This window comes from Rattus norvegicus, chromosome 2, assembly GCF_036323735.1.
Source record: "Rattus norvegicus strain BN/NHsdMcwi chromosome 2, GRCr8, whole genome shotgun sequence".
NCBI lineage: Eukaryota > Metazoa > Chordata > Mammalia > Rodentia > Muridae > Rattus > Rattus norvegicus.
Window position 1 is genome coordinate 118,829,838 of NC_086020.1, and position 19,838 is coordinate 118,849,675.

General features: G+C 36.9%; 1 protein-coding gene across 12 annotated transcripts in view; it reads left to right on the forward strand.

The window, feature by feature from the left end:
- The window catches only part of Fxr1 (FMR1 autosomal homolog 1), a 53,527-nt gene that overhangs the window by 17,551 nt on the left and 16,138 nt on the right, over window positions 1-19,838 (forward strand). For 9 of the 12 annotated variants that reach the window (XM_063282054.1, XM_039102584.2, NM_001415068.1 and 6 more), the window contains exons 2-10: window positions 3,617-3,669; window positions 5,159-5,252; window positions 10,611-10,682; window positions 11,007-11,155; window positions 11,544-11,637; window positions 12,141-12,257; window positions 13,629-13,799; window positions 14,505-14,583; window positions 18,561-18,670. In XM_063282054.1, coding sequence (XP_063138124.1) covers window positions 3,617-3,669; window positions 5,159-5,252; window positions 10,611-10,682; window positions 11,007-11,155; window positions 11,544-11,637; window positions 12,141-12,257; window positions 13,629-13,799; window positions 14,505-14,583; window positions 18,561-18,670 — 939 coding nt within the window. Of the gene's footprint in view, window positions 1-3,616; window positions 3,670-5,158; window positions 5,253-10,610; window positions 10,683-11,006; window positions 11,156-11,543; window positions 11,638-12,140; window positions 12,258-13,012; window positions 13,481-13,628; window positions 13,800-14,504; window positions 14,584-17,266; window positions 18,671-19,838 lie in introns of those variants that run through there. The other 3 variants (XM_063282059.1, XM_063282058.1, XM_063282057.1) reach the window with 3 other exon arrangements.

The window sequence follows — 19,838 nt, forward strand, 5'->3', positions numbered from 1 at the left end:
GACTGACAGGGAACCAAATTGCATTAATTAATTCACCACTACTGATGACACCCAACGTGGGGCAAGAACTCACTTTTAAAAATTAATTGGGGGTTCGGGATTTAGCTCAGTGGTAGAGCGCTTGCCTAGCAAGCACAAGGCCCTGGGTTCGGTCCCCAGCTCTGAAAAAATAAAAAATAAAAAATAAATTAAAATTAATTGGAGATTCCCAAACAAAATGTACATGTATCACGATAAACGATTAGGAGGGAAGAATTGGTTTCTCAGCAAGCCAAGCCGAGTTACATGGTTCCCACCCATGCCATGAAACTAGAACAAGGAACACAACTGCCAGTCCGGATTTGCTTTGAGCCCTTCTAAAAGTTTTCTAGCTGGGTGCTGGGAGCAAAGACAGGTTACTCCAAGGCAAGGAGGGAGACTAGAAGGAATGAGAAAAATTCATTAAAAGAAAATTTAAAAAGTCAATGTCCAGCTCTCTGGATCTTTGAACATGGTCTACATGGAATTTCTGGGGTTACTCAGCCTGGTATGACAAAAATAGAGCGTGGAAATACGCTTATACAGTAAATAAAAGGAAATTTAATTAAAGTTAAATACATAAATGAATCGAAGCTTTTGATCTTAAATTATAGGTCAAAAATCAGGGGATAGGTGGAAAAAACTTAGATAAGCTTATGTTAATTCAAGTTAAATAGTTTATGTTAATTCAAATTAAATAAAGAGAAAGGGACATGTATCCATAGATTAATCTCTATAGATGGGAGGATTTAAATATATATATATACATATATATATGAATAATTGAAGCTTTTGATCTTAAAATTGTAGGTTAGAAAGCAGGAGGTAGGCAGACTAACCTATCTCAGACAGTAGAAACTTAGGCCTTGATCTCACTATTAAAAATTAATCCTGTAAGAACAAAACAGGAGATAGTGGAGGAATACTATCCCAACAGATATTTGCTTAGATTGTTTTAATTGCTTTGAAGATGATTATAAGTTTTGTATTTATGATACTAAAAATCCTCTAGGAGAGAGGTCAAGCTATTAATTCATTTTATATCTAATGATTTCTGGTTACTGGACCAAGGATGTGCTATTTTGGGAGAAAGACTCTATTTTGTTGAGAGGAAAGAAGAAAAGGCTTCAGACCCCTCCAGAATGATAGGATCAGATATGACAGGGGAAGACCCTCTGAAGATCTTGGGTACAGAAGAGAGAAATTTTGAGAAAAACAAACAGGACAAGTAACTTGATCTGCTGATTTCTCAACAGGGGAACAACTCAGTAACTGGCGTAGACATAAAAATGTCTCCAGCCAAAACCCCAGCTAAATTTAGACAATAAATCTTGTTAGTTATGGAATCCCTTAGATTCTTGTAGCCTTCCTTCATATGGTATGACTGACTTTTCAATTACAAGGAAGTCTTTCTGGGGTTGTACTAAACTTGCTTTTCCTTCTGCTGGTTTATATTGTTAATTGATAGAAAGACGTTGATATATTGCTCTTTTAAATTGCTGTTATTTAACAGCAGTTAACACTTTTTGTCTTTTGTCTTTTTCAAGTTTATCTTGGTGTACACTTTAGTGTTAGATTTTAAAAGGAGCATGAGTAGAAGGATTTCTTTGTTGTGCTTTACCCAAGTACCAAGTGCATGTGTCTGTCTGGCTAGTTTTGAGTGCATGTTTTGGAATTGTGTAAGTGTTGAGAAAAATATTTACTAATTGGCCAGTGGGTTAAATTATGTATAGAAGCACTGGACTAGAGAGGGAATTGCAGTTCTGTTTCACTTACAAACAGATCTTCTTATGTGGTGTGTTATATCCCCGCCCCTAAAAAGTCCTTCATGTGTTTTTCTTTGTTTATTGTCTGATGTGGGTTGGTTGGATGGTTGGAGTCTATAATAACCCTGGCTGTTTAGTTTAGCCAGAAATCTAATACTGAGTATAGATCTAATTGTGTCTCTATGTTACTAGTCAAATGAAGATACACACTTATTCTAAAATTTACCTTTTAAGGCTAGAAAATGATCATTGATTTTGTTTATTGATAATTTAGTTATGGTTTTGAGGAAGTATTTTTTTCCTTTTATTGGACATTTTTTATTTATATTTTAAATGTTATCCCCTTTCCCTGTTTCCCTTCCCAAAACCCACTATCTCATCCATCCTCCCCATGTTTCTATGAGGGTGCTCCCTCACCCACCCTCCCTCCCACCTCTCCCCACCTGGACATTCCCCTACACTGGGCATCAAGCCTTGACAGGACCAAGGACCTCTCCTCCTATTGATGCCCTACAAGGCCATCCTCTGATACATATGCAGATAGAGCCATAGTTATATCCCTGTGTACTTTTGGGATGGTAGTTTAGTCCCTGGGAGCTTTTGGGTGGTGGGGTCTGGTTGGTTGATGATGTTCTTCATAGTGGTTGCAAACCCCTTCAGTCTTTTCTCTAACTCCTTCATCGGAGACCCTGTTCTCAGTTCAGTGGTTGACTGCGAGCATCCGCCTCTATATTTGTCAGGCTCTGGCAGAGCCTCTCAGGAGACAGCTATATTAAGCACCTATCAGCATGCACTTGGCACCTACAGTATTGTCTGGGTTTGTTGTCTGTATATGGGTTGGATACCTCAGGTGGGGCAGTCTCTGCTCCACACTTTGTTTCCATATTTCTTCCTGTGAGTATTTTTGTTTCCTCTTCTAAGAAGGTCTGAAGCATCCACACTTTGGTCTTCCTTCTTCTTGAGCTGCATGTGGTTTGTGAATTGTATTTTGGGTATTCTGAGCTTTTGGGCTAATATCCACTTATCAGTAAGTGTATATCATGTGAGTTCTTTTGTGATTGGGTTACCTCACTCAGGATATTTTCTAGTTCTATCCTTTTGCCTAAGAATTTCATGAAATTGTTTTTAATAACTGAGTAGTACTCCATTGTGTAGATGTACCACGTTTTCTGTATCCATTTCTTGAAGGAATCTGGGTTCTTTGCAGCTTCTGGCTATTATAAATAAAACTGCTATGAACATAGTGGAGTATGTGTCCTTGTTATATGTTGGAGCAATTTTTTTTTTTTTTTTGTTCTTTTTTTTGGAGCTGGGGACCGAACCCAGGGCCTTGCGCTTGCTAGGCAAGCGCTCTACCACTGAGCTAAATCCCCAGCCCTATGCTGGAGCATCTTTTAGGTATATGTCCAGGAGTGATATATGTCCAGTTTTCTGAGGAACCTCCAGACTGATTTCTAGAGTGGTTGTACCAGCTTGCAACCCCACCAACAATAGAGGAGTGTTAACTCTTTCTCCACATTTGAGGGAAGTATGTTAACTATAGCCCAATTTGAGAAAGAAAATAACTGAATATGTGAGTGCACTTGTGCTGGAGATGGAGTGCTCAGGGCCCTGTGTAGCCTGGTCTTGTTTGGTACTCACTGTATGGTCAGTCTGTCCTAGAACTTAGAGCAGTCCTCCTGCCTTAGCTTCCATAGTGCTGAAGACAGATTTGTGTCTTTTGGTCTCCCTTTACCTGTGTTCTTTTGTTATCCTACAGTTTTTATCTCTATTATAGGCTTTTAGAGTTATGGAATAACATTAATGCTGATACAACTTTTTATTTTATGCAGGGATTTATCAAAGATGTCCACGAAGACTCCCTCACAGTTGTTTTTGAAAATAAGTAAGTTACTGGTAGATGTTAACTTATAACAACGCAGTGTTCTTACTGATGCCAGTAGGAAAACAATTCTTTGAGTGCTTGTCATGATTTCCAGGTCCAATTTTGATACTCCTTCACTTGCTTTTGTATCTACAGTTTACCTATCATTTACGTCTTTTGTCAAAATAATGTATGGATATGGTTCATTCAGCAATTGTTTTGCTGAAGTAGATGGACAAGTAGCATAATGCTTAAAGCCCCTGAAGTTGAAGTGGTGGTGCACATAGTTAATAGTGATGAGCTTGAGGCTGTCTTTAATTGCTTAAGAATTGATAGTAATTCTTTCCATATCCTAGAGGCTAGGCAGTTAAAAGTGGGGAAGACAAGTATACTAGGCTGGGATGGGAAGGGTTATAGAAGGATCTGTTAACTTGAAGGTCAAAGAACTGTTGAACTTGTGAATGGCTCTGAACTGCCTGAAGAGATGTGAGCCTAACAGCTCCCTTATGAAGAGACAAATGTTAAAATAGCTTCTGTCTTTGTGAACTGACATGGAGACAATAATGGTAAAAAAGAAAAGGCATCAAATCCTAGACATTTAGCTGTCTTCCTTTTCAGCATTGCCCTCAGTATCATTTTATGTGGGGTATATCTCCCAGGTGTAAGGTGACCTAAGGGAACTTGAAAATGATTTGACTATAAAACCTTGTCAGTAACAGCTGCTTAGTTAGTTTATATTGCTATAAAGATTATTATGCCTTTACTAGATTCTAATTACATATTTTCTAGCCAAGTTAGAAACTTTTGAGGATGTATATGCTGAGATTGAACCTTGGCCCTGTGAGCATGCTAAGCACAAAGTTACCATCTGGACATAAACTCTTGAGTTTGAACTGTAAATTTTAAAGATGTCCTTTAAAAAGTCTATGTGTATGAATGTTTTTCTCTGCATCTATTTCTGCACCATATATATGTCCAGTCTCCTTAGAGGCCAGAAGAGGGTGTCCTCTGGAATTGGTGCTTCAGCGTGTGTGCTGAAAAGTGGTAGAAAGGCTCTTTAGACACTCAACCATCTCTTCAGCTCTTGAACTGATATTGTGTACTTGTTTTCTGAATGTGTACACAAAAGTTACTTAGTTTTTATTACTTTGTAATTTATAAAATTGTGAGGTTTTTTTGATGTCATATTTTCGATCTCACCTCTTTGACTTGATAGCTGCTAATGAACCTTACTTATTGTTAAATTAGCCTGTTTTGTTTGCAGTGTATGATGTATTTGCCATTCTTAGGATAATTTGGAGTATAATACTATCAGTATTAATTATAAAGCTTATCAAGAATCATACAAAAGTTTGTTTCTCAGTTTAATGAATTAAAAAATTAAGATTCTTTGTTTTTCTCTTTGGGACATTCTGAATGATAAAAGTAACTTAAATATACAGCACTAGTTATCATTTCCATCTTAGGATCCACCAAAATAAAGGTACTAATTCTTTTTCTAATCCTTCAGTTGGCAACCAGAACGCCAGGTTCCGTTTAATGAAGTTCGATTACCACCACCACCTGATATAAAAAAAGAAATTAGTGAAGGAGATGAAGTAGAGGTATGTGTATTTAAGTTCTCTTTACTGTGCGGTGGTTTTTGTTCTAAATAAATATCCTTGGGAGCACATCTGCAGCTCCTGGATAATCAAGCTCCTTCCCTGTTGTTTGTCGGCGGTGACTGTAATGCAGTGTTACTGGAGACTGAAGTTAGAAATAGATTGATGTGGCAATGCTACTCTTTTTAGCTTTGGTGGGTTTGGTCAAGTTTTTCAGAACAAAAGTTTCTTAAAACATTAAGTGATAATTGCATTTGAATTTTTGAAGAAACCTATCACAGAATCATAGCGTTAGTCACTTTCCAGTATCTTTGGTTATATATATATGAACTGCTTTGTGAAATACTGTAGGAATGTCTAGAAAACTTAAGTACAGAAAATCAAAAAATGGCAAAACCCAAAAATTCTACTATTCAGCACATTGTTCATATTGTATTTTTACCTTCTTCCCTCACTGCTGGATGAGCACATTGTACTGCTGTTTTTGTCACTTGTCTGCTTCTTCAGTTTTACCTATTCTTGATGGATGTGCTTGATGTTGCTGGGTATGCTGTTGCATGGGTGTAATCCCCAGTACTCCTTTGAGATACAGGGCCATGTATAAAGTCCTGTACTTTCAACTCCTCCCCTAAGTTGAAAATATCATCATAGTACAATGGTAAGTTAAGATAGACTATTTTATTAATGTTATTTGTTATTATTTATTTTTTAGTTCTTTGAAGGTTTTGTGCAAAGTTTTTGATCACATTTGCTATCCCCCACCTACCCATCAAACTGTTCTCTTTCCCATCCATTAAAAGACAAAAGCAAAATTTTAAAACTAATTTATGCTTTAGGACCAAATGCTGTCAGATATATGATCTTCCACAGAAGAGTGGCTGTTCTCTGAAAACCTCGCCTAGCAGCTAGCAGTCGTTAATAGATCTTTAACTAGGGGCAGGATTGCTTGGTCAACTCTACTTTTCTTGGTCAGCAAATCCTTTTTGGGATTTGGTCTGGCTTGGGCTTGTACAGGTTTTGTGCAGCTGTCATGACTGCAGTGAGTTCATGAGCACAGCTGCTTTGCTATGACCAGAAGATACTGTTTCACGTTTCATTGTAGTTACTGTTTCTGCCTCTTAACATTCTTTCTGCCCCCTCTTTCACCATGATCCCTTGGAAAGAGTAGATCCATGCTCTGTTTAAGGGCTGAGCAGTCTGCAGTCTTATATTTGCACTTTGGCCAGTTGTGGGTCTCTTGTGATCACTGCCTACTGTAAACAATCTTTGAGAAGATGCATTGATCTGAAGAGGGTGAACTGGAAGGCTCAGGTAGAAATTTTTAAATTTTCAGGAAAGTTGTAACATCCTTCTAATTCTCAGATACTCTATCGTTGGAGGCTGATGTGGTGTGACTGAAGAGGTTTGTTTGTCAGTCTCATTTTCGCCTGGTTCATAGAGCCTGGATAGTGTGCTAATTATCTCTCATTGAAATACCTGACAGGCAACTTAGACATGGGTCTATTTTGGCCAAGAATTTGAGGGCACCGTTCATATTTGTAGGAAAGGCATGGTAACAGGAACCTGAGGCTGCTGTTTTTGTCATATCCAGTCAGAAGAGGAGAGTGCTGGTGCTCTGCTCACTTCCACCTCTTTACTCAGTCCAGGGTCCCAGGCTATGAGACAGGAGTTCTCATTAGGGTCAGTCTGCCCAGCTCAGTTAACCTACTCTGGAATCTCTGTTGTAGACACAGCAAGAGGATTGCTCTCTAGGTGAGTCTGGATCCTGTCAAGTTGATAGTATTAACCATCACAGATATTAAAACAGCAGCTGGGTTTGCTATTTTACAATTTTGTGTCAATCCTATGAGCCTTAAGTAATAAATGCAGTCACTCCTCTTTTATAGTTAACTTCCACCAGAATAAGCACCAGTAACTTTACGAGATCCATAACTGTAATAATAGATGTAATCTAGATGTAGATGGTAGTTTGAATATGAATGGTCATCATAGGCCCATAATATTTGAATGCTTGTTCTGAAGTTGATTGAACTATTTTTTTTTTTTTTTTTTTTTTTGGTTCTTTTTTTCGGAGCTGGGGACCGAACCCAGGGCCTTCTGCTTCCTAGGCAAGCGCTCTACCACTGAGCTAAATCCCCAACCCTTGATTGAACTATTTGAGGTACATTAGTAGGTATTACCTTGTTGAAGGAACTGTGTCACTGGTGTTAGGCTTTTGGGGTTTCAAAAGCCCATGACATTCTCACTTAGTTTTTTAACTCTACCTTACTGTTGTTTCAACATGAAAGCTCTCAGCAGTTACTCCAGTGCAGTGCTCCCTGTCTTGATGGTCATGGACTCAAACAACCCTCTGGAACCCCCCGCCCCCCAATCAAATGCTTTCTTTATAATTTGCCTTGGCTGTGGTGCTTTGTCATGGCAATAGGAAAATAACTAATATAGTATACTATGATAGAGTTCTTGAGAGATGTGGTGAGATGTCAGAAAATCGTGCCAAGTGACTTCTGTGTAGTCAGGAACTGTCCACAGAGGTGGTTAGGAGATACTCAACAATGGCAGCGATGCTACAGATGGCCATGTCATTTTGTCTTTATACCTCATCGGACGTGACTTTCCAGAACTGCACCATCTTCTAATAGTTTGTATGAGGACAGAAGTTTAGTTTGGCTTTTAAGAGCTAATTCTGTTATCATTGTGTTTTCCTCTTGGATTTCCACATCAGAGTCAAGAAAGGAATAACTTAGGTCAAAATGTTCTCAATAGAAGTGTGTAGAGGACAACTTTTTAAGATTTTGTTTTTTTGGGACTGAGTTTTTCTGTGTGTAATAGACTTGGCTGTCCTGTACTCAACTTTGCAGACTAGACTGGCCTCAAATTTATAGAAATCTGCCTGCCTATGCCTTCTGAGTGCTGGGTCCAAAGATGTGTGACACCGTGCTTGGTTGCTTTTGTTTGTTTGTTCTGTTTTAAGTCATTTTTTTTGTTGTTGTTCTTTTAGATGGCCTAGAATTTGAGATCTTCCTGCCTTAGTTTCCTTAGTGTTGGGATCATAGGCTTCATATTACCATGCCGTGGTTTCTATACTATTTTGCTGTAAATCTCTGGTTTAAGGGTTGGGGCAGCACTCTAAATCAACAGCCAACCCCACAACTCATTGGTGAGGTGCTGAGGATGTTTTATTTAATACTCTGGTTTTTCTAGTCTCTATCTAGGAACGCTTAGCCTGACTTTGAACCATCTGTGACTTGGTTTTCCTAGTTGTGACAAAAAGATGTCAGAAATTTGAAAATCATTGTTCCTAGATTGACTTCATTTTTCCATTTCAATGATTCAGTCCCAGTAAAAATTTGCTCTCTACAGTTTTGTAAAACATCAGAAATTAAGATGTGATCATACTTCGTTAACTTGAAATTTAAGGAAAAAGTTTAAGTTAAATGTATTTTAAATATTTAATATTAGCATGTTACAATATTTAGCTAGAATTGAGTGTGATTTATATTTTTCCTTTGCATTTATAAAGAATTTTAGGTTGTAACAACTTTGACTATATTACATATCTGACATTTTTTTTTTCTTTTTTCTTTTTTTTTCTTTTTTTCGGAGCTGGGGACCGAACCCAGGGCCTTGCGCTTGCTAGGCAAGTGCTCTACCGCTGAGCTAAATCCCCAACCCCCATATCTGACATTTTTGGATATAGTAATTGTCAGTAATAATGAGGGCATCACAAATACTGTCAGGTTTGCTCATACAGATTTACTTTTTTTTTTTTTTTTTTTACTTTATTTTTAATCAAACATACAATTCTTTGGTATGGATGTATCCAAAATTGAGATCAGAATAAAAAGCAGTAATGTGCTCATGCCAAATCTTTTTAAGAGGGCCACTTACTAGGGAGAGTGGCTTAGTTATAAGAGTGCTGGTTGCACAAGGGAAGACTTCAGCTTGGGTCTCAGCACTCAGGTAATAACCCTGGCATGGTCTCTGGTGTGGTCCTATCCCAGCTTGTCACTCTGGTGTGGCCCTATCCCAGCTCGTCACTGGTTGGTGGGAGAGGAGATGGGTACTCATTTGTCACCCACCTCCCTGAAAGAAGTGGAAGTTCTAAGTTCAGAGAGAGATCCTGTCTCAGAGAATAACAGTTAACACTTGGCATACATACCACAGACACACTCAGAATTAGAAAAGCTGTGTGTGTGTGTGTGTGTGTGTGTGTGTGTGTGTGTGTGTGTGTGTGTGTGTGTGAGTGATTATGAAAACAAAAGAACACATCATACAAATATTCTACCCCAGAATGATGTGCTCAGTCCTGTATTTGGTAGTCTTATAAAATGCATTTTTTTCCTTATAAATGTTCTTTTAAATCTTGGAATTTTATAGAGTAGCTGACATTCTTTAATATACTTCTAGGATAGATTGGAAGGCTTGCTGATTTACTGGTTAATTGTAAGGAATCATGAACAGCTAAATGGAAGTTTAGTGATAAGAACCCAGCAATCAGACTTTCTGTGTCTTACTAGCACTTGAGTGTGCTCCTCAGTACATAAGTTCTACCCAGCAAGAGACTGAGTAATTAATAGTCAGCTGACTGACTGTGCCTGCCAGGATTAGTCAAGCCAGCTTTCCAGATAAGGATTACACAGATTCACACACAGAAACAGAACTGTCAGAATTGTGATGTTTTCTGTTTTAATCCCAATAGTTGAAATTTTAAAAATGGCCTGCGGAAGTACAGTCAGGAGGATCAGGAATTCAGGTCAATGCCGTTCCTGATATAAATAGTTCAAGGCCAACCTGAGCTATTTGGGACCCTGTCAGAAAACAAAGCAAACAACAACAAAATAATATAATGTAAAATTCCTTTTTTGTTGTTTTTGTAAGATATGTTTACTAGATGAACTGAGTGTGTTTACTTTTCAGATAAACACTTGTAATACATTGTACTTTATCTTTTTAACAGTTGGTGGTCCTGAACTCCTTATTTTTAAAATTTTAATTTAAAATTTAATATTTAAAATTTTAAGTAATTTGTAGTTCTTCAGAACAGTTCCTAACTTTGATGAACAGTGTTGGCACATATTATACATACATTAATACAGTTTCCTTGTAAGAAGCATTTTTTTAAAATTTTTTTAAAACTACAGTCACTTATTTGTTAAGGTAGATCTCCCAAGAAGTTGTTACTCAAGCTTTCAGCCTTCATTTTAAGTAATAACCTCTGTCTACACTTTTCTTTTGAAGTGCGGTTTCTCTTGCTCATTTCAGTAATAACATTTTGGTTGAGTTCAATTAAATTTTACCTTTACATCTTTAATGTCAAAATCTTGTGGGATGGATTGATAAAGGAATGCTTTTGCTCCTCAGGTATATTCAAGAGCAAATGACCAAGAACCATGTGGATGGTGGCTGGCTAAAGTTCGGATGATGAAAGGCGAGGTAAGTGACTATTTTCCAAGGAAACACCTAAACTCTGGGTTGCTGTGACTGTCATCTTCAATATAGTTAATCAGTTGTTACACATTCACTGTACTGTTAATTTCAATTTTGTCTATTTATTGCCAAACACCAAGGATTCTTTGTAGAGGTATTCCTCAAGGATATTTGACTATCAAGGTTCATGCTTGTAAACATTTATAATCTGGCATATAATGATGTTGATAAAGGTATGCTTAGTGTTTGGACATAGAGGGGGTTCTAGAATATCATTAAAAGGTCAGTATTTTCGTTCACACAAGCTTTTAAAAGAATTTTGTCTTTTAGTTTTATGTCATTGAATATGCTGCTTGTGATGCCACTTACAATGAAATAGTCACATTTGAACGACTTCGGCCTGTCAATCAAAATAAAACTGTCAAAAAAAATACCTTCTTTAAGTGCACAGTGGATGTTCCTGAGGATTTGAGAGAAGCGTAAGTAATTTTATTGAATTGTTTATAAGCTGAGATCTTTCAGTCTACAAAATATCATTCTTCAACCAACCAAAACCATATATAAGTAAATAAGGGGCTGAGAGACAGCTCAGCAGATGAGAGTGCAAACTAATCTATAGGACTAGTGTTCAATTCCCAACACTAAAATTGGGTAACTCAGCCTCCAGAGCTTCTTTTACCTCTGGTTGGCACTTGCATTCACCTGTGTATAACTACCACAAAAGACACTAATTAGAAATAATAAAGTAAGCGTTAAAAAAAAAAAATCTTTGAAATTCTAGTGGGAATTTCAACCTGAGGTTGCATTATGCTCTTCCTAAAGTTAATCCATTACTGAAGTCTTGCATCCAAATTAATTTCTCTTTAGGTGTGCTAATGAAAATGCCCATAAAGATTTCAAGAAAGCAGTAGGAGCGTGCAGAATTTTCTATCATCCTGAAACTACCCAGCTAATGATACTGGTAAGATAAGACCATATTTTAAGTTAGTTAGTGACAAGCCTTATTATTAGGTATTTCTCAAGCTTTGAGTATAATGGATTTACTTTTAGTAATAGTTCTCGTTTGTTTTTAAGTTATGGCTGACTTTTTGATAACTACCCCCGAAGCACACCCGCAACCCCAAGTCACAGTCCTCTGGTGTCAGCCTTTCATGTTTTGAAAGTAAAGGTGGGGGCTACCATGCCTGGCTCATAGGACACTTAATGCTTCATAACATCTTGAGATTCTTAATGTGTACAGTCTTTTTATTTTTCCCTGCTAACACACACACATTCTGTACAGCAGATAGATGTAAGTTTAGGGGACTGAAAAGGAAAGTAAGATTACTTATGAGAGAGAATTTAGGATGAAAAGTAAGCCACAGGTTGGAATTAAGAATGGCTTCATTTAAATTATTTTCATTTTGGAAATGAATAATTGGAAAAATAATTAAGTTTTTGAGTGATTAACGTGTTCGTTTATAGTCGGCCAGTGAAGCAACTGTGAAGAGAGTAAATATCTTAAGTGATATGCATTTGCGAAGTATTCGGACGAAGTTGATGCTTATGTCCAGAAATGAAGAGGCCACTAAGCATTTAGAAGTAAGTTGGTTTGCTTTTGTGTCTCATATGCTTTCCTGTGTCTCAAACTACATGACTTGTAACAGAAAGCCACCTAGGACTCAGGTATTATGGCTAATACCTAAGAGTCCTTAAGAAAACTAATTTTCTGTTTTACTTTTATCAAACATAGCATTTTGTTGTGCTAAGTGCTGCTTAGCTTTCTTTTGGGGGTTTAGAAGATAGGTGCCAAAGAGCTTTAGAAATGAGTAACTAGGCATACCCAGAAGAACTGCTTTTCTTCTGGCTTTAATCTGATTTTTACTACTCTGTCACCTGTAAAATGTGACCTTAGTTTATGGTAGCAATTGTTATGTAAGTGGGAAGCGGATTGAAGATGGAAACCTTAGAGCATACTTTACATAGGCCAGCACTGCTGCCTTGTCTCTTCTTGGGCTCTACTTCCTCCTGCTGTCTGCTGCCACCCTGTGATGATACTGTACCCGGCTGGCTCAGTAAGTGTGCACACACACTTGACCTTGGAGAAATTGAGGTGTTTTTATAACTCAGGTTTGTGACCGCCCTTACTTACGTGTTCTAATCAGTATATGTGTTTTGAAGCAGTCATCTGAGATGGTGAACTGCTGGTATCTAATTCATGGAAATAATTTTAAAATTAGTTTCCAGTGGCTAGAATTATGTAGACTGGAATTATTTTTCTTCAATTTTATGAATATCCTTTATTCTGTAAGAGATTCTTTGCTGACCTTTTAAACTTAGTCTTTTTGTCTTGAATTTAAACATAAATATAATATACTCAAAATCGACTCTCTTTATATATAGCTCATTATGCTAACATATTTAGCATTCTTGGTCAGACTCTAGAACTTGCCATGTTAAAGACTGAAACTCTTGAACAGCAGCTTCCTATTTCCTCCTCCCCTCAGACCCCACAGCTACTTTAAACTATTGTTTGTTTTCTTTGAGACTGGCACGTAATGCATGATTATCCTGTCACCAGGCCCAATAACAATTTTCATGCTTTAATTAAAAAAATTTTCTCAAATACTGAGATACATCCCAGTACCTTGCTTATACTAGGCAAGCTATCAACATATTGGGTTTTGCTTTTTTTTTTTTTTTTTTAAATAAACTGATATCTGGTTCCATCTGTAATTTAGGTCAGTATTTTCTGACTGACTTCTCTTAGGACAGTAATGTCACGTCGCCTTTGCCACTTCCTTCTAAGTTTCGTGTTGCAATGTGTGAGTAGCCCACATTTTGTTCACTCGTTTATTAGTTGGTTGACAAGGATTTTCCCTCCACGTCTTGATTATTTTGAATGATGGTGAGGATCAGTTTGTTTTTTAAAGTTTTACAAAAGAAAAATCCTAACTTCTCTCTTTTCACTAGTGCACAAAACAGCTTGCAGCAGCTTTTCATGAAGAATTTGTTGTGAGAGAAGATCTAATGGGCCTGGCAATAGGAACGCATGGTAGTAACATACAGCAAGCTAGGAAGGTCCCTGGAGTTACTGCCATTGAGTTAGATGAAGATACTGGAACGTTTAGAATCTACGGAGAGGTAAATTGTCTGCTTCTTGCCTTGGGTCACTTAATTTGGCATATTAGCAGTCTGTTCCATCATTTATTTTTCTGTAATTTCATTTTTCAGTTTCAAGATACGAATTCACTTAACATGATGTTTATTTCTGAAATCGTGAGAAATAGCCAGTGTAACTTCATGAGAAGGACAGGCTTTGAACTATACTGCTTTCAGTCCTGTGTCTATAGAGTAAGCTTGGAAATTTAGGAAACTTTCTGTTGTAAAGTGATGATGGTGTTTAGCTTATAGTTATGAAGCTTTATCTTTAAACTGTTTCAGGAACAAGAAATGAAAACAGCCATCCACAATATAAAAATTGAAATAATCTTTATAAGCAAAGCAACTTTGTTTTATGCACAGGATCTTGCTCTATGTAGAACAGGCTAGCCTCACATGAGGAAAAGGTGATATTTTTCCCCTCCTGAGCTCAGGGTGCAGGACTGTGCTGCTGTGCTGCCATGTTCAGCTTAACACTTTTTAATCTTTTGTGTTTTGTGGTGCTGGGAATAGAAAGCCCAGGGCTTTTGCACAGAACAGGCAAGCGCTTCTCACCTGAACTTTCAGTAGATGAGGAGAACCTTGTGTCGTAGCATTACAATTGAGAATTTCCTTTCTTTTCATATATTATGGGTTTGGGGCTATTCTAAAATGTTAACAGTTTGTGTTTGTCTTTCCTCTGTCCAGAGTGCTGAGGCTGTAAAGAAAGCAAGAGGTTTCTTGGAATTTGTGGAAGATTTTATTCAAGTTCCCAGGAATCTTGTTGGTAGGTACTTGTATAAAAGTTAAATGTAAATGTTATAAATGTAAGTTAATTTATTTAATTGGATCCTAGCTTTATAATTTGTTTACCTTAATGTGATATGAATTGTTTAGAAAGCCAACTGTTGTTTTTTGGGAAAGCATTTTGCATGACTGTAACTTCTATGTCTTTGCACCTAGAAAGTGAGATGTATTTGTTCTGTGCCATTAATAAGACCCATAATTCATGTAATGATTTGTTGTTAGAGGTTTTCTTATGTCTTGTCATCCTTTGAGCACTTTACTATTGTCTCTTTAATGTCTGTTTTTTATTTATAAGCCCACCAAAATTGTGATGGTGAAGGACTTATAGTGTCTATGATAATTTTTTCTTTTGTTTAGAGTGGAAATAAAAGTAAATCTGGGCCAATAATAGAGTAATAAACTTCTTTCTACATAGTAGGCCGTGAGTAAATAATGGGTTGTGGTAAAAGCATAGAATAAGGTAAAGAGTCTTAGGGAGGAGAAAGGATGGTAGGAGAGAAGCTCACACTGTTTATTTACCTCCATCAGTGATAATAACGGTATTCAGAAGGTATAAGTTGACAGTTTCGAGTTTGTGGTGGTTAAACTGACTTTTAGGTATGTTAATTAATGAAGCTGCTGTTGATGTGCCCTCTGTCTTTGTTTTTGTGTCTTTGAGAAGCTGAGGATCATATCATACCCAGAGCCTCATGTGTGGTAGCAAGTGCTGTACTATTGTATGGTGCCATGCCTCTTTGTCTTTTTTTTTTGGTGCTAATTGATGGACATAGGAAGGCTTTGGATATATGTTAAGTACTTAGTAATTCTCCATGATAGTAAATGTAAAATTAAATGTTAACAGTAAGGTGGAATTTGCTAGTAAGTCATTCGGTTTTGTTTCCTTGGTTTTTTGACCCTAGGGAATTTCTTTGAGCCCATTGGGTTCCATTTAGAAGGTAATTCACTGTCTATCCATGTAGTGTTTCTCATATCCTGTAAAATAAAATTGGAAAACACTTCTCTTCTTAAAGATTCTTGTTTCAACACTTAAGGGGCGGTGTAGGGTTGTAGGTATGTGGCTCAGTGGTAAAGAGCTTGTTTCCCAACCTGAGCTCTGTCCTCTGGACTTGTTGTATACAAAGCCTGTTGTAGCAGAGTACAGCTGCAAGCCTGGTATTTTAATAGGCAGATCCTGCTATTTTAATAGGCAGATCCTGCTATTTTAATAATGGCTGTCCAGGTAGTCAGGCTGGGACTCAGTGGATTCTAGGTTAAGAGAGAGAGAGAGCTTGTCTCAACTCAATAAATAAACAATAAAAAAGGCAAGGACAGATAAAGAGAAATACCCAGAGTTACCTCTGGCTTCCACTTGGGTGAGTTCACACAGAGGAAAAATGGTTAACAGCAGAAAAACTTGGTTTCTTGTAATTCCGTTAACAGTTACATAGAAGGATGTAGAAGGCTTTTTGGTTCATTTAAGGAGCTATGATATATTGCCAGTTAATACAAACTCTACTAGTTTTTGGTGTGCCATTGTTCACTGTATAATGCTTTATGAGATGGGTTAAGATTATTGTTGGAAAAAACTGCTTTTGAATTTTTAAAAATTGGGTGTATTATTTGTTTGAGCACACCCACGGAATGGATCTCTGTCTGGGAAAGGTGGGAGAACTACCTCATACATCTGTATGAGTATTGGGATTAAATTCAGGTTGCCAGGCTTGGGTGGCAAGTGTTTTTTACAAACTGCGACTACTTGCTGCCCTGTCATACATAATTTTACTATCCTGCTTTTTCTTTCTTTTTCTCCTCTTCTAATACTAGGGTTTGCACCCAGGGCCTTGCCCACACTAGGTAGGTCTTCGGCCACTGAACCTACTCCAGCCACAAGAGCTGCTTTTGAAAATGTTTGTTTGCTCTTTAAGTCAATTATTCACATGGATGAAGTGCTAAAGTTTTGGTAGCTATTCTATAGAACATTACTTAATTGAGGCTTCTGCATTTGTTTACAAAAAAAAAAGGTTTGATAGATTTTTGTGAAAAGGAAATCAAGTTTTGTCCAGCTTAATTCTACAAAGACAAACTTTGGTTGTTCAGGAGTTTGGATTAATAATGAATAAAACCCCCTGATAGTTCAGAAATAAGGAAAGGATATATTTGTAGTTCTGGCTCTTTATCTAGTTATCAATGCAAAGAGGGGAATCCATGCTATGTATCTTTCGTCTACTCTCCTGTCTTGTTTGGCCTTTGTGATTTGAATTGCATATGTGCTGTTTAGAAAGCATGCATTAGCAGGAACAACTTCACAGTGCTGAAACTCTTGGTGCTTCTGTTGCTTGTCATATATAGTAATACCATTATTTTCCTCCAAAACATTTCATGGGTTAAGCAGTGTTTTGAAAAATATATGTTCTTAATCCAAATGAAAGAAAAGGAGAACTGAGGAGTAAGAGGGAATGAGGACCACTTGGTGGGTAAGTTCCAGAGAGGATGGGTCGCTTTCTATGTTTGAGGCATTCTAGTATTTGATCATTCCCACCTGTCCAAAATCAAAACAGTATTTCTTGGACATTGATTTGAATGAAAATGGATCAAAACCATTCACTTCTTAGAAGAAGCTGCCTTTAATCACTACTTTATTTTGTCCCTTCAACATTATACTCAATGCTCAATTTATACTACAGGTCTGCTTCAGTTTGTCAATATGCTCTGGAATTTAAACTGTGGAAATGATCATTTAAAATATTGAAGGTCTCTGGTGGGACTAAGTAAGACTTGAAGGTAGGTCCCCGCCAAGGACCCAGAAAGGGTGATGAATGCTTAACTCACCACTGGTGTAGTTCCAAGAAGCAAGTGAGCAAGATTCTGGGGGAAGGGCTTATGTCCCATCAACCTCATTTGTGTTCTGAAAAGACATTTGTTTATTTTTAGCAGGTAGGAGGATGAAGCTACTGCTTAAGTTTCCTTGTGTAATCTGTGAAGGTTGCTTTTGATGTGCTGCTCCTAGGGCTTTTCTGAGAAGACCCAGTCATGTGAACTCTGATGTCTGTTTTAACCTATCCAGTTGCTGCTCTTTAAATTGAGGCTTATTGATGGGGAAAGGGGTGTGAGATGAGAAATAAGAGATTGAAAAATACCATTAGAAAGAGTGTGTTTATGCTCTACCTCTCGGTTTACTGTTGTCACTATATGTAATGGAAACTGTTCTTTCAAGCACATGACAGACTATTTCCTTTCAACTGAAATTGTAGCTTTTCTGAAAATGACTTAATTAAAAAACAAAACAAAACTGTGATGTGGATTTGGCAATATACAACTTAGTAAGGATATTGCTGTTACTTTTATCCCAAGAGTGTACCAGATACTTGAGTTAAACATTGATTCTTTGGGTTAATCTTTATAATAGGGAAAGAGCACCTCCATGTTACCTTTGGAGTTTTTCTTTTAAGTATTGTATATTTAATATCTGCTGTTTGAGCGACTTAACAGGTCAAGTATGAAGGTATGAATTTTGTATCATTTTACAGTATGTCATTCTTAGCAAGACAGTAAGGCTGTACATGCTATTTGAACTTATGTAAATGTATGAAGTACTTAAAAACTTGTATTATTTTTGCTTATAAGAATATACATGTATGGATATGTGTATACATATGAATGAGATGAATGAAGTGATGTGGCCAATAGCAATTAAAATTGCTTTCTCTTATGTTTCATGGGCAGGGGATGGAAATGGATTGGAGTTTATATTTTAAAGTATTAGACATGGCTCTAATGTTTAAAAATGTTTAGGTATGGGAATTCTCCTGCTTGTGAATTGCATTGATCTAACGAAGTCAGTAGTAGCCTTTAGGCATATATTCCAGTTAAAATTTCAGACAAGAGTTACCATTTGATAGGAAAGTAATAAATAATCTAGGTTGGTATATAAGATGGATAAGAAACCAGCTTTAATTTATTTGTTTTCTTTTACTAAAGGAAAAGTTATTGGAAAAAATGGCAAAGTTATTCAAGAAATAGTGGATAAATCTGGTGTGGTTCGAGTAAGAATTGAAGGAGACAATGAAAATAAACTACCTAGAGAAGATGTGAGTATTTAATGCAATTTATTTACTTATTTTATTTAAGCATTACAGTTTCCAATACTGTGGATATTCTTGTTTTTGAAAATTCTATTTCTTTGGACTATTTTACATACTAAAAACAAATCATATTTCAGTTTTGTGAATTGTATGGCTTCTTAGTTGGTCTGTCAGTACTTAAGCCAGCTCTTATAAAAGTTTTGGTTAAAATTTTTTTTTCTTTTTGGGTCCGCCCTCCTTTTTTTCTGTGTATGAGTATTCTGCTTGCATGCATATATGTGTACCATGTGCATGTCCTGTACTCGTGGAAGTTGTAGGCACTGGATCCCATGATATTGGAGTTATTAATGGCTGTTAGCTGTTTGACTTTGCTGGGAACCAAACCCAGGTCCTTTGCAAGGAAAAAAATGCTCGTAACCACTGAGCTATCAAGCTTCATCTTAGATCATTTTTATTCTTTGAGTATAAAGCTGTAAAATTTGATGTCCAGAATTCTTGATCAATTCTTGATTCTTCTTGGTTTTTTTGTAACATCTAAAAGTATTGAACATTCCTTGATTGACATGCATTATTTCATGCTGCTATTCTGTTCTGTCCTTTCTGAAACTGCTTTCTCTGTCCCTTTTCATGTTGTTGTTAACCACTTAAACATTAAGATGTCTAAATCTGTGGGCTTAGTGGTCAGCTTGATAGAGCTGACTTGGGACTTTAAAATAAGCCAAGAGTTGTCCATAAATTGTCAACCAGAATTGGACACTATACAACTTCCTTCAGTTTTGCATAGTATAGAACTGTTAGGAGAACTTGCTAAATAACTCTTGTCAATGTTTTAAAACAGAAAAGTTGTAGACATTTAACTCAGATCAGTGTCTTGACACCAAGTATTGGGAGTCCTGAGATGCCTATGGTAGATAGCACTTCTGTACTTCTTTGTATTAGAAAACTAGGTTGAGGTACACTTAAGAAGGAACTTAGTAGGTGATTGTACATTCATTTCCCTTTATCACACTGTTAATGTGTTATATCATGTAACTTGTACTTGCTCTGTGTGGTTTTTAGGATTTCTTTCTGATAAGGATTAAAAACTAATGGTGCCCAAACCTTACAATCTTCATATTTCTCATATACTCAGTATCCAGCAATTTAAAATCTGATCTGAAGGCTATGATAGTTC